At 37.1% G+C, this 15,707-nt stretch overlaps 1 protein-coding gene across 4 annotated transcripts in view; it reads right to left on the bottom strand.

The window, feature by feature from the left end:
- Positions 1–15,079, bottom strand: part of KCTD3 (potassium channel tetramerization domain containing 3) — an 81,922-nt gene extending 66,843 nt beyond the window's left edge. For 2 of the 4 annotated variants that reach the window (XM_077759412.1, XM_077759427.1), the window contains exon 1: positions 14,843–15,078. Coding sequence is in view for 1 of the 4 variants with exons in the window: in XM_077759405.1 (XP_077615531.1) it covers positions 6,938–6,996 (59 nt within the window). In the remaining 3 variants the exon portion in view is untranslated. Of the gene's footprint in view, positions 1–6,937; positions 7,052–14,842 lie in introns of those variants that run through there. The other 2 variants (XM_077759405.1, XM_077759420.1) reach the window with 2 other exon arrangements.
- Between the last annotated feature and the right edge of the window lie 628 nt (positions 15,080–15,707).

Below are 15,707 nucleotides of genomic sequence, written 5' to 3'. Positions count from 1 at the left end.
AAAAAAAAAAAAAAAAAAAAACCAAACAACTTTCCTGTGACCCAAGAAATTAGAAGGGTTTCAGAACTTCAGTGCTAGGAATTAGAGGCAGAGACCCATCCACCCACCCACCCCCATATATATATATATTTTTTTTCTATTGTCTCACACATGCTGATTGTCCAGAGTAGGGTGGCTCTGGGAATGGTAAAAAGGAAAAATGGATAAATAAGTAGGAGACGTATTATGAGATCTTGTATGCCAAGCTAGATATTTTGTTTTGTTTTTTAAAATTTTTTATTTTTTTAATTTATTTTTGAGAGAGAGAGAGACAGTGCAAGCATGTGAGGGTCATAGAGAGAGGGAGACACAGAATCTGAAGACAGGCTCCAGACTCTGAGCTAGCCATCAGCACAGAGCCCGACGTGGAGCTCAAACCCACAAACCGAACCATGAGATCATGACCTGAGCTGAAGTTGGATGCTCAAACGACTGAGCCAGCCAGGCGCCTGCCTCCAAGCTGGATATTTTGACATAATGTTATAGATTGTGGCAATAATTAAAAGATTTGTAAAGATACATAGTAAGATGAAATGTGAATGCTAGAAAAATCAGTATGGCAGCAGAATAGAGAAAAGATTGGTTAGAAGAGAGATTGGTGGTGGGTGTCTTGCTAGGAGGCTGCTACGTTATATCAGGTAAGAGATGGTAAGAGATGGAGACATGACCCAGGACAATGCGAGTGGATGAACCATAAGGAGATATTCTGTCAGTATTTGAACTTTGCCCTTCCTTTCTAGACCCAACCTTCTGTTCCTGTGAAGCATTTTAACTAGTACTCTGAGACAGACTTAGTGGAATTCAGTGCTTACATAGCACTAATTATGAGCCAGCATATGGATCCTTCTGATTATTTTTTAAATCTTTACCATATATTTGATGAAGTTTTTGCAAACACTCATTAATGTTTAGCCAATACCCATTTGCCTTAAATGTGGACCTAGTGTGTATAGGTTTAGACACGTGGACCTTCTCCCTTTCCTTTCCATATTTGCGCCGCTCTTCTCTGTGCAGTGTTCAGGACTATTTTCTATAGTGCAACATAAACATCCAGTCAAACTCTCATTAGTCAAGTGGCTAGCCCTCAAATAAGGAAAAACAGGCCTTTCCAAATTAAACTAAATCTTCTAAACCATTCATTTGTAGCAAGGAAGAAAAGAACATTGTTCCAAAGCAAGTGCTGCCAAGAGCCTCATGGCTCCCACATTTTAGACTGAACTTTCTAAATTCTCTTTGTTTTTAGAAAACTATTCTTAGTTGAGAGGATAAAAGCCCAAAATGGATCTTAAAAGCAGCTTGAAATTGGAATAGTTTTTATGATACAAATTTTTCATAGATTAAGTCAATCAGAAATATACATCTTAAATTTTCCTTTAATATATAAATTATAAATCTAGACACTGACTTCTTAGAGTAAACACAAGAAGCAACTTATGTTCTTCATGAATCCATCATACACATCTTCACATACCTATATGCACATGCATGTGCTTGTATACACACACTTACCTGTACACTGACTATCTATTAGTTCTATAATACAATGATATTGCCTCATTACCACCTTCAGCCAAAATAGGAAGATATTTATAAGAATATTTGTAAGAAATTCCCTCTCAGGGCGACTGAGTGGCTCAGTTGGTTAAGCATCTGATTTCGGCTCAGGTCATAATCTCCCGGTTTGTAAGGTTGAACCCCGTGTTGGGCTCTATGCTGACAACTCAGAGCCTGGAGCCTGCTTCAGATTCTGCATCTCCCCCTCTCTCTGCTCCTCCACAGCTCATGCTCTGTCTCTCTCTGTCTCTCAATAATAAATAAATGTTAAAAATTTTTTTTAAAAATTCCCTCTCATACTAGGATTGTGTCACCAAATTGAATTAACACCTTGAAAAATAAATAAACTGAACCTTTTGAAAACTTCAAAATAAAAAAAGTAGAATATTGGATTTTACAACCTTAAGTTATTCTCTGATGTATATCGTATGGATTTCAGATCTAACTTCTGGGCCAATGTCACTTTGTGGTAGATGGTCCCTCTACAGGACCATCACCTGGTTTAGGAGTGGCAGGTTTTTTGTTTGTTTGTTTTTTAACTTTTTCATTTCCAGCAAGATATGCTACTTGTTTTCCAATATCCTTATCCTTTTGTTTAAGTACCAAGAACCTAACTCCCAAACATATCTTGATTTTGCACACACACACACACACACACACACACACACACACTGGTACCCAGACAGCCTCTAGATGCCATATATCGTCAGCTTTTATATCAATGGGTGGGTCATTATCAGAAATAAGGCCTATGTACTCTGAGTTTTAAACTCATACTTCTCTACAAAATTCGACACAGTCAGGGCCAAATTTATCAAAATGAGTTATTGGAAACACAATGAATGTTCTCCTTGTGTGAATTATAGTAGTTTTTGTAAATTGCTAAAATCTGCAAACCTGTGGGAAACATTTTCAGTAAATTGATTTTTCCAGACATTGCCTCAGTAATAAATAATTCATCCTGGCGATTAATAAGTGTTCCTTCTTTTGATTTTGTTCCCTTGTAATTAAAAAACCCTGAAGTCAATTAAGAGAAATCTCAAAATTACATCAGACAAAATATCACAGTAAGAACACAGAACAGGGCTGGGGCACTGTAATTGTTCTTTGTATAATTTCCACAGTTGAGAACTTTTCAGTTGCAAATGACAGGAACAGGATTTAGAGGAAGTAAGCAAATGAAGAAATGTTAGGGCCTGTGGAACTGTGAATGAATCTAGGTCTGATTAAGGGATAAATGAAGGAAACCAGCATATGTCACCCCAAAGTATGCCTCTTTGACATAAAAATTATTTTGAGGCAAAGGCAATTAAGAAGCAACAAACTCACAAAGTGCCTGGGTGGCTCAGTTGGTTAAGCGTCCAACTTCAGCTCAGGTCATGATCTTGCACACAGTCTGTGGGTTCAAGCCCCACATTAAGCATTGTGCTGACAGCTCAGAGCCTGGAGCCTGCTTCAGATTTTGTCTCTTTCTCTCTCTACCCCTTCCCTACTCTCTCTCTCTCTCTCAAAAAGTAAATAAACTTTAAAAAGAAAAAGAAGCCGCAAACTCACAAAAAGCTTCCCCTTTTCTACCTCAAGACAGGAAACAATTCTCCTTTTACTGGTGACGCTCAGATCAGCCCAGAGATCCTCCAGAGGAGTCTGCAAATAAAACTTAACTTTATTAATTCTCTCCCATATACATTTGACACTTAAACAGTGCAGGGTTAGGGTCACCAGCCTCTCTCCAGTTGAAAATTTGCACGTAACTTTTGACTCTCCCAAAACTTAACTAATAATAGCCTACCATTGATGGAAGGCTTATTGATAACACACACAGTCAATTAACACATGCTGTGTATGTTGTATGTATTATATACCATTCTTACCATGAAGTAAGCTAGAGAATAGAAAACATTATTAAGAAAAACGTAAGAGAAAATACGTTCATAGTACCATACTATATTTATGTGTATAAAAATAATCCCAGTACAACTGGATTCATGCAGTTCAAACCAGTGTTGTTCAAGGGTCACCTGTGTTTACCTTCCCTGGGTCTGGCATCCTTGGGAGCCTATGACTCAGTGCTTTGTTTTGTCATTTCTCTACAATGTATTGTTCTCTGTTGAAGATGCTGCATGAGGTGGAAACTAAGCCGTCATTCTGAGTTCCTTTCTTTCAGGTTTCTCCCACCTGATGTGCACTGCACACATTAATGAACTGCTTGTTTTTCTCTAATCAACCTTCCTGTTAAAGAGTATCCACTGAAAACCTAAGAGGGGGAGGGGTAAAGTATTGCCTCCCCTACATGTGGGTCATGTTATCAGTAACTTTCTCCCCATCATCTTTTGGCTCTTAATTTTTCTTGGAAACTTTCTCACATTTTCCCCCTAGTTGGGGAAGAGCTGGCCACAGACAGCCCTCTGCCTATTTAATTCCTGTTACTTATGGATCCAGAGAAAGACTCTGTCTTCTAGAGTCCCCATATCAACTGGGTTGTCTGGGTTGTCTGGGCTATACACTGAAGTGTAGGTTATATATCCCCATTCAGGATGTTAGTCAAGGTGGGATTAGTGTTCTGAACATCTAAGATATGCCGGGTATTGTCCTGGCACCTGGGATGCCATGTGAACAAGAGAAATAAAGCTCTTGACCTCCTGAGGTTTACATTCTCCTGGGAGCAATGAGAAATAAACTAACCAATCAGCCAGCCAATTTCCAATGACAATAACAACAATGATAATTCTGTATCATAAATGTGCTTTGAAGAAAAACTAAGCAGGTTAGGGGGTGAAAGACAATGTGGCGTTGCAGTGGTGGTGCCAGTGGTGAATTTTAGACAGTGAGGTCAGGAAAGGACTTTTTAAAGAGCTAACATCTGAGTAGCAACAAGCATTGTTCCACCTACCGCGTTGTGACGTCTGTGTACTCTAGAGGAAAGTCCGCAAGGGAGATGTTTGCCACCTGGGTTCTCAGGAGCACATTTTCTAAGAAATCTCCTGGACATGTAGGGTTGTGTGTGTAAAAAGACAAAGTCGTATGTAAGAACTATTTCCTTTTCCTGGAGATGTGGCACCTTGCTCAATACCCTTGGCTTCTCTGGATTGAAGTCTGTATGACTTCCAAGGTCCCTTGTAGCTCTAAAGTCAGTGGTTTTGCATTCATTCTATGAGTAGTTCATTTTCATATTTTCTTTTAGCATTCAGTAGTGTCAGAATGAATGATGCAAGCAGAACAAAATTGAATTGGAGGATGATCATTTACATTAGCCAAATCATAGAAACCCATTACCTAAAAAAGATAAAAGTTCTATTTTTTTAATGACTCATATGTCAATAATTGTAACTTCTAAATAATTTTAAAAATGCCTGGTGACATAGAGTCATTATTCATTTTCCAGCTTCAGAACAATCTGTGGTTAAATTAACATCTTTTTGATCAGTAAACAGCCTCTAAGTGTACTTGACATAAACTTGGCATCCAGTAGAACAAATATTTAAAGAAAAACAATCCTACTTTTTCTATTTTGTGCTTATTAGTACTAGTAATGAAACCAAAAGAAATACTTAGTGAAGTGTTACCTATGAGAAGCTCTTCCTTTTATTCATCAGACATACTTAGAAAAAATCAAGATAATAATAATTCTCTCTAAATAATTTCTGTTGTGTTAAGTAATAAGGGCAATAGTGATGGCTGATACTAGTCAAGCAGCTAGTATGTGTTGGCACTTTTCTAGATGCTAAATATACTTATTTTAATCCTCTCGGCAACCCTCTGAACTATTGTAAAACCTGGGTTTGCAAGCATAATTTATTCTGGAAACATACTTGTAATCCAAAGCACTCAAATATCGAAGTGAATTTCCCCATAAGAACTAATGGAAACTCAGATGATTTGCTCCATAACCCCAAAATATTCATATAAAAATGATTACAGTACTGTACTATAATACAAAATAATAAAGAAAATACAATATACAAAGAAAAATAAACAAATTAACCTGAACTTAGTTTTGAAAACCTTCATGGCTGCTGTGAGGGAGACAAGGGAAGAGGGTTATTATGTAGAATGACTTTCACTATCACTAGTGGAATCACTGCTATCTGCTGGCTCAATGGAATTTTTTTCTTTTCCTGCAAGTTTAACAAGGAACCTATCTAATAACCTAGAATGAAGCAAAGCATTCCTAAGCTTATGCTTGTATGGAAAAGCAAAGGACTGTCCATACGTGTTTTGAAGTGACAAAAAGTACACTACTGCCAGTTGTGGGCACCTTCCAAAGTTCTGAAAAATCACTGATTTCTGCCAAACACCACAGCATCTAAGCATGGGAGATGATCACCCACAATCCAGCAGAGAGAGTGAGAGAGAGAGAGAGAGAGAAGGACCATTGGCTCAGTTGGGATCATGTGATGTTTGGCATCACGTACTACTTGTATAGTAAGACATCGCTTGCTTATCAAGTTAAAATTTATTAGACAGGTTTGCTTGTCTGTTGGAACACTGGCAGGAGAAGTTACTCGCAATCCAGGACTTTCCTGTACTGCTATGACTAACCTACTGAAACAGAGGGGAACCCGCCTCACCTCCCAAACTTGGTTGACAGAACAGGGTTTTAAATCCAGAAGTTTCGGATCATAGTTCAAGCTCATAACCACATATTCTATTCTGCATGCATTTGCCATCTGAGGATCGGGAGATGGTGTTTATCTGGGTGCAAACCGAGTTTAGGAAAAATTGGGCAGTAGATGGCCTTTGCCCTACTTCCATGGTCTCTGTTTTGCTCTATTCATCTCTACCCTATTGCCCATGCCCTTCTCACGCCTGTAGCCCCAGGGCTCTTCTGCTCTGTTCCATCACACTCAAAACATGCAAACCCCAAAAGAAGCTAGTGCCAGTTGTTTACACTTAGTGCAATTTTAAGTCCATGGTTTGCCTCTTTTGGTGGGACTTACACTTTATACTGTTTATTTTGCCTAGAAACAAGTGGTCTTTTTTCTGCTAAAGAAAAAATTTCAAACTTCAGCAAGTGGACGGAAGAGCTATTTGGAGGGGCAGATGGCTTTAACAGCTGCAGTTTCATAGTTAGAAAGTCAGCCTTCCACTCTACCTACTTACATCGTATCCCAGCGTTTGGCACCATAGGAAAGAGCACTTAAGCTAATTATGTTAAATTATGCAAAATTATGAACTGGTGAGAGATGGCACAATTAATTTGAAGTCATTCCCCAGGATGATCTTAGATTGCAATACATATCAAAAACGTCTTTGAAAAGAACTGGAAGAAGAAAGGCTTCAACCACCCTCCATCGTAAGGAGACATAAAATGTTGCTCACCAGAAAACAGAACTATACCTCTTACCTTCTAAGTAAGTGTTTCCAGTTCAATAGTTTACTTGATGTCAGTCGAATGGGAGACATTCCTTTCCCTGAGGAATTGCACGGGTGCTTTCAATCTCCTCACCTCCTTTCCCACCTGAAGGGCAAAAGAGGTGATGCTGAGCCTGACCGGCTCTAAGACAGAGTCAAGTACCCTTCAGTTCTTGAGTTATTGTTGTGTTTTGTTTTGTTTTGTTTTGTTTAACTCCGGTGTGTAGGGTATCTGCCTAGGTATCTCCTCTTTATTCTGCTTCCTTTGTCTTTCAAATTCCATCTGTCCCGATTTCAAATTCCATCTGTCCATCGGGGTGACTCTCAGTTTTCCAATGAGGAGTCATTGCTTCAGTGCTGACTGGGGGCTATCAGAGGCATAGAGAATTGGCAAAACTCCCACTCCCTCTTTTTACTCTCTTTTTCCCTTTTACGTTTTTTTTCTTTCATTCCTACTCTCCCTCCATCCCTTTTTTTCTCCTCTTTCCATCTTCTCACCTTCCTTCCCTTCTAACCAGAGCTGGAGTCCAAGTGCCTCCTTTTGAATTCTGGCTCTCATACCTGCTTGTTGCATAACATTGGTGGACACGTCTTGAACTTTCCTATATACCTCAATACTTAGCTCCAGGGTAGTTCAAAATATTAAAAGAATTCAAAAAGTATATAAAGCACTGCAGATAATGTCTGACACATAATAAGTATTCACACGTTAACTATTTTTATCATCATCACCATCATCATTATTATTCATTTTCACAAACATTATTGAGTTTTACTTTTAAGTGCTGTGCTAAATAGGTGAGCAAATAAAACATTTCAGCTGAGAACTTTCAATTTTAGGAGCCAATACGGAGAGACCCCCAGCCCCGTAAATACTTCTCACATTGTCCATTTCCTTACTGCATTCTTACTCTTTTCCCTATGAAATCATACCTGTTTTGTTTTCCCATTCCTTAAAGAATGCCCATTGCTAAGTGGTAGTAGGTGAAGATACAAAGAAATGTTAGTTTTAATCCAGTAAATATGCACATGCTTCCAGAAGGCTTTCAAAGAACTAACCTTGTGAACATAATTTTCTATATCACAGCTACTTTTAGGACTAAATTTTATTCAGTTTGATTGTTCTATGATACTCAAATCACACCTCAGTCCATTATTTACTTTGCCTGCACATTTGGGGGACTCTTCCAACTAATTTTTATAATTGATATAAAGTAGATAATGTTGAAGGAGATGTTTTATACTTTTCATGATCTTTTTAAAGGTGCTCACAAGTTTTTTGATAATATTTTTGTTTAGAGTTTATGAGGGTTCATTTTAATTCATACTAAATAATATTTCTTAAAACACCACCATGCTTCAGTCTCTTTTTTTTTATCAGATTAATGAAAAAGAAAGTTTGTAATGCTGTGGCCATTTTCTGTGTCCTTTGCAGTGACAGGAATTCCCGTGTTAAAAATTATCACAATTACTGGCCTTCAGAACACCATGTATATTGCTACTTTTCTAGTTCACTTTGGTTTAAGTGCTCCCTGAGGAGAAGGTACATATTTTCATTTTTTTTCTTTCTTTGATTTGTTCATTGATATACAATAAGGGTCAGAACTTCTGATCCATGTTGCAAAAGGTGTATTAGACTCTCCTGGGGCTCATCCCAATCGATGGTGTTTACACTGCAGTTTTCCCTCACTCTCGTCCACTTGTCAGATGACAGCATATCCAGGCCTGGTCTCTGTTTAATTCAGTTCACGTGAAGCAGCACTTGGACAGGATGACTCATCTGGAGGCCGCTAGGTGTTCTATCTACCAAACAGATGCAACCTTTCAAAGTCTGGGTCCAAATAAGAGAGAAAGATTACCAAACCTGCTTTGAACACATGCTGTTGGTTTGACGTCTGAAATTTAGGTTATCTTTCTGCCTTTGGGGCTTTTGCCTGCAAACATTTTAAGAGTTTTAAAAAAATAAAATATACTGTGAAGTGGATTATGCAGGCAAGTGGATTTATATAAGGCACTTTTTCTCAGTGACTCATTTTAGGCAAAATGATTTCAGACACTTCCTGAAGTTGTATGACATTCCATTTCAGTCTATTTTTTTTCTTTTTGATGCACAAACCAATTATGAGTAACATGCCAATGAATCAGTAGTCTTAATATGAGAAGGGTCCTGTCCAGATAATGACAAATTACCAACTATAGGTTGATAGGGTCATTCATTGTGAAGATTAAAAGAGATGACAACTGTAAAACAGACCAATGTCTGGCATAATGTTGAGCACTTGCTGCTTGTTAGCTATTGATAATCTTGTTATTGCTGTTGGGAATTACTCTGGGCTCACTTTACTCTGTGGCACTGCCTTGCTATTATAGGGACAAAACTAATACAAATGCAAAGTAAGAAGAACCTGATAAGAATGAATATTTAATATCCACTCACATTGCTCCCTGGAATGTATAGAAACTTCTATCAGTAGCATTGAAAATCCACCTGAAATTATTTTGAATTCAGTTACCAAACAGTTTCTTTGGGTGACTCTGTCAGGCAATAAGATAGGCTTACTCTACACATAGTATTTCTATAGCTTTTTACAGGTGAGGAAAACCAAAGAGGCTTTAAGTAAATTTCCCAAGGTCACACAGCTAGAAAGTGGTAGAACTGGTTCTATGTTACCACACTGGTTTACAGAATATTTTGAAATAAGTTCTTTATTGTGATGTTTTGAGCAACAAATTGTCTATTAATTTCCCTTTCACTATATGTGCAGGTGATTGGGCTGTTTTCAACTATTGATAATTTCCATGGAGTCCTTCATGAAATCATGTTAGTTTCTGTTTCCCAGGAGTTTCGATTGCTAATTGCTCTTCCCACTGTCTGTGGAAATAGTTTACCTCAGTGGGATGTGGTACAATGGCCCCTCAAATGTATCCAAGTCCAGAACATGTTACCTTACATGGCATATGAGATTTTGTATGATTAAATTAAGGATTTTGAGATGAGGAGATTATCCTAGAGAATCTGGGTGGGACAAATGTAATACAAGTGTCCTTATAATTGAAAAAGGAAGACAAGAGAATCAGAGAAGATATGAAGACAGAAGCAGAGGTCTGATGTAATTGGTACCTTTGAAGACAGAAGAAAGGGCCATAAACCAGGTAATGCGGGCTGCTTCTAGGAGCCAGAAAAGGCAAGGAGCCTCTAGAAGAAACACAATTCTGCTGACATCTTGAGTTTAGCCCCATGAGACCCACAGACTTCTGATCTCCAGATTTATAAGTTTGTGTTGTTTTAACCCACTGAGTTTATGGCAATTGGTTATGACAGTAATAGGAAACTTATACATCCTCTTTGAAGCATTTACAAATTGTCTCACCTTTTATATTAATGCTCCCACAAGTTAAATAAAATTTTTTAAGTTTATTTATTTATTTTGAGGAGAGGGAGGGGCAGAGCAAGGAGAGAGAGAATCCCAAGCAGGCTTCACAATGTTGGAACAGAGCCTGATGTGGGGCCCAGTCCCATGAACCGTGAGATCCTGACCTGAGCCAAAATCAAGAGTAGGTTGCTTAACTGACTGAGCCACCCAGGAGCCCCAGATCAGGGTTCTGAACAATTTCTTTTCAGTGATATACATGTATCAGCCTGTTTGCTATCAGGAAAGAGCTTTGTGAGGGTTGAATCAGTAGGTAAGTATAGGAGGGAAAAGGATTGGTGATGGGAGCGTGACCCATAGGTACCAAGGAGGACCTTGAAAGGAGGAAATGGCTTTAATTTGAAGGTTCCTCAAGCAAATCTGATAAGGCCCAGGGAGGGCCTTGTCTCACCTGGTTGGAAATCATTGATCGAATAATAAAACCAGTGACAGTGCAGCAATTCATTGCTAACTGCAGTTCTAAAAGCTTTACCTATATTGGCTCCTTTACCCCTCACAACAGCCCTGTGAAGTAGATACTATTGATAATGTCTCTATTTTATGAATAAGGTAACTGATAGCAAGGACATAGATTTTACATTAAGTTTTATACAGTAACATTTTGCTTATGATACAATTGATGACACTGAACTGGTTGGCAAATTGTAAAATACACAAACATTCGTGATCATAGCATTATTTTACCGGTAGATTTTAAGAAGCCTTTAAACTTTTTTCCTGCCAATTTGTCTTTAGCTATTATTACTAGGTTGCCATTTACAATGTAATTGTTAAGACAGTTTACAGACAACTGCATTAAACATCTTGTCTGTCAAGGTATTAAACAAGAAGCTAGCTTTGCATAAAATGTCCACTGGGTGGCAGCTTTTCATAAAAAGTACCTGGCATTAGCTCTCATACCATTTTCAAAAATTTGTAAAGACCAAAGGACTCATTTGTTTGGGGTTGTGGAATAGTTATTCTTTGGGTTTCTTACAAAGGGGGGGGGGCTTTACTGTATTTAATATCCTTTTAAAATAGAAACAGAGCCTTCTCAGCTTAACACATTTGTGTCATATATCTCCTTTAAGAAGAACTTAACTTGAAATGCATTTTGCAAGTAAACTAATCATAACATACACAGATGGCATTTGAGCACATAGGTAAAGTTGTAAAACAGTTTTTGAATCTTTAAAATCAAGCTACAACGATAAAAAGCCTGTGTAACTTTATACTAAAAATATTCTAGGATTTTTAGGACAGATCAACAAAGATTTTTACAGGAAAGACTTTTTTAAGGAATAATCAACAAAATATTTTACGGTTTGAGTTTACTTAAATTTAATCTCATGATTTTTTCCCCTATGTGCTTAAAATTTTCACATTAATGACAAATTTCCCGCCATTAAATATTCTCAGCGTTACAGTTTGAGGCCAGAGCAAAGTTATTCCCTTGTTTAGTGCTATAATTCAGAAAAATAAGGGGGGGAGGTGGTATTTTGAAAACCATTCAGTGACCATTTATATATTATTGCTATAAAAATGTAGTTGGCCCATTTGTCAGCCACGTCCAGTTGCCTGTCCCCTGTCCAGACTGTAGGTAAGAGCATGGCCATCAGGGAGTGTCAAGATGCCAAGAAGTCCTCTGGACCTTCTGCATCCACCTAGGTGCAGCTTATTAACATACAAGTCTCCTCCTTCTTGTCTTCTGCCTTTTTAATCAGTTTTTTCTTTGGGCTGTGCATCAGGTTGTTAGTACACTGGTCTAGGTGTTTCTGTGACATAACAGACTCTTACAAAAGCCCCATCCTTCTGTCTTTGGTAGATGCTATGAGCTCTGGTTCTCTAGCTGTTAACATGTAAATATGCCAATTTGTGAATTTTAAAATCTACTTTAAAACGATCAGCTCAGTACTTTGCCGTAATCATGAAAAAGAAAAGATTCGGCCACTAACCCCCACATTTAAATGTTAATGACTTCACATTGAATAGCTCTTATGTTATGATATTTATGAATTTATGAACTTCATGAATTTAAGTTTTGAGGCACAAATATTCAAGTGTAGTTAAACTTTGACCGTATTATAGCACATGGAACACAAAACAAGTACGATGAAGCCTATTGAAGTATTTGCTACTCAATTAGCTGTTTCACAGCTAAAAGATTAACTCCCTAGTGGCAATTTATTCACAACAGTTTTGATGACAATTTTTAAAAGTAAAAGTTAAACTTAATCATCAGAACTTTATCACATTTTATACCTGTACTAAATTTAAGCACTGTTTTAAAATGAATTGTCATTATTTCCTTATTAGAAAAAATAATGAAAGGAAATGAAAACAAGAATCAATTACTGATGGTGGTGGAGAAAAAAAAAACACCAATCAATTGACCAGGGGGATATTGAGTATCTACTCAGTGCTGAAAACATAGCAGATACTCAACTAATCCACTCCTGCTGATTGATTGATTGGTTGGTAATATTTGTTTTTGTCCATTAGCCTCCAGTATTCATGTTTAAAAAAATATGCACTGCAAGGGAAATATGACCAAGTATCAGTAATTGACTCTTTGGTTTGGTTTGATTTGATTTTAGCCAACTATGTTGTCTTTGCCTGGAATTCTAGAAAATATAGGTTAGCATTAACCTGAAACATAACTATAATGAAACATTTAGTAGAGCGCTGGATGATTTTAGTGTTGTTGAGTTTCTTCTGTGGTAGTCTAAGAGTTTTTTAGTTTTGGGGGGAGGGAGTTTAATTACATGGCCGATTGACTACCACCAAATTACTCACAATTTTTGTCAAAACAAGACATACACAAATTGAGAACACAATACAACCAAGCATCACAATGCATAATGTAGTAGCAGTCACAGTGGACAAGAAACATAACACCAAGTCAATATCCAGGTAGATCACTTCCACTGTACAGACCATCTGCCTCTAATTTTCTTTAAATAAAACACTTATAATGCATCATTATTTTTTCCTTGAATTCTAAATGCACACAAACTTATAAATGAGGTTTTTAATACCTAATTCTTTTCTACTTACAATTTTGAATTACCGAATAATTAACATGTTTCTTTCTTAATACCTCCATGGAGAAATTACCATATCATATAATATATGGACAATATATTTCAGAGAAATCTGCATCAAAGTTACTAATAGTTATATTTAATTTTCCCCTACAGGCTGGTTATAGTAATAATAAAAATCAGCACTGAAGGCAATATTTTAATTGCTCTAATTATTTATTCTTACATTATGTAACTTTCCACCCCAGTTTTAGTCATCATTTTGAGGTTTTCTCAACCATTTTGTGGCCTCAGTGTAGGCTGAGGATTGGAGAGATCTGGCAGAAGGCAGAGATGGGTCGTGTTCATATGTCTCCTCTGGGAGTACTCTTTCTTTGCTCTCCAGACATGGCAATAACATTATGCAGAAGAGACTGCAGAGTATGTTTCTTTCCTCATGATTTAATGGACGAGATCAGTAAACACTTTTAACTCCACAGCTCCAGTCCCCATATCAAAAGCAAATGGCAAAACCAATGTATGGTTTATTGGCACACTCTGATATTTCGGTACAGAATCAAAAACATTAAATCAGGTGTCCACACCCTCATTTAGTCCCATCAATAATAATGCAAATTACTGAGACATTCTAAGTTTGAATTATTTTTAACTTCTGTCTAGAACTGACATCCAATGTTATGTTGCTCCAAACCCACAAAAGTTTATCTTCAAATATGTGTATAAATGTCACTTGACACTAGAAAATAAGTTATTATTCCATTTTCATAAGACTTTAGATTGAGGTCAAACACTACTGAGGCAAAATCAATTATGCAAAGCACAAACTACTGGTTCATCATTTTATTTACATAGCTTTGCTAACCTCATCCCCCTCATTCATGCATCTAGCTTTGCAAATATTACAAAGATATAATATCATTAGATATTATACTGGAAAAAAACCCCAAAAATGTTGGAGAAAGACCAACTGTGGTTAAATCCGGACTCTATTCCGTACTTAGTTATGTAATCTTGGGCAAGTTGGTTGAAGCTTTCAACTTCTTTCCTAATCCATAAATGGGGATCAATAAAATTTACCTTATGAAATTATAAAAAAAAATAAAAGAGTAGATATTAAGTTTCTAGTATATGGTATATATTAAATGAGGTAATTTTCTTTTTTTCTTTTACAGTCAACTCCATTCATTAAAAATAGTGATACACATAGAATTATAGGATAAGAAGAGAATCCTAAGATTGAAATAAATCTGTAATATTATCTAATCCACTTCCATCTAAGTCCTTTCATAACGTTATTGAAAGTCTTGTAGAACAGCTGAGTCTGTACAATCAGACACTAAGGGGACCTTAGATGGCATTTTGACAATGATATTTTTCAACTGGAAGGCTCAAACTGGCTTAAACAAAACAAAACAAAACAAACCACAACAAAATAAAGCATACCACATTATGAGAAGTCCATTGTTCCAGCGGTTTGACTGACTTGAGGGCCCATACTTTCCCATCTCTGCTTTGCTGTGCTCTGTGGATCTTACTCACTGTCTCATGATCTCAGGATTCTTCAGCCATGCTCAGCATCACACGCAGACATGACTACCGCCAAAAGGAAAAAGAGATCTGTTCTTAATGTCTATTTACTTCTTCATTTACAAAAAAGAAATCCATTCTTGGAAATCCCCCCAGCATAGTCCCTCTTATTGGTTGATGTGTTCATTTCCAAACCAAATCATGGTGACCATTTAGAACAATGTTGGAGAGAAAGATTGTTGATGACTCACACTCATTGGTTGTTTTTCTGCTTTTCAGAGTAACTCACTTTCAATATAAGCTTTGTTAGTCGTCTTACAACTAGTTTGTCCTTTGTTCCAGTGAAGAAAAACAAAAGGTCCTTTGGAAAGGTAAAATCAAATTTGAATGATGGTTACAAAGACTCTGTAATAACTCTGCATACAAATGTCACTGCGCAAACCATCCCACAGGTCCTAATGAAACAAGTTCAGGTTGGTGCTGAATATGTGCTTTGCTTTTTTTTTTTTTAAGTTTCATTCTTGAGCTCTCTCAAGTTTAATCTGGAGAAAAATAAAGATGGTTGCTATAGTGAATTTTGGAGCTTATCTTCCTATTGAACCTCAAAACATTATCTTCGAAATAATCCATACTCATCTTTGGATATCATCATCACTTTTCTAATGCTTAGGGAGAAGGGCAGTGGGTAAGAATTTAGGTATTAAAGATGCATCTTTATATTTCAGGTAGGCAGTGACAGGCAGCTGTGTGTGTTTGCTGCTCCTTTAAAATGTGCTCTGGT

This window comes from Crocuta crocuta, unplaced genomic scaffold, assembly GCF_008692635.1.
Source record: "Crocuta crocuta isolate KB4526 unplaced genomic scaffold, BGI_CrCroc_1.0 scaffold556, whole genome shotgun sequence".
Classification (NCBI taxonomy): domain Eukaryota; kingdom Metazoa; phylum Chordata; class Mammalia; order Carnivora; family Hyaenidae; genus Crocuta; species Crocuta crocuta.
The sequence above is the reverse complement of the archived record's forward strand: the minus strand, read 5'-3'. Positions and strand labels throughout refer to the sequence as shown.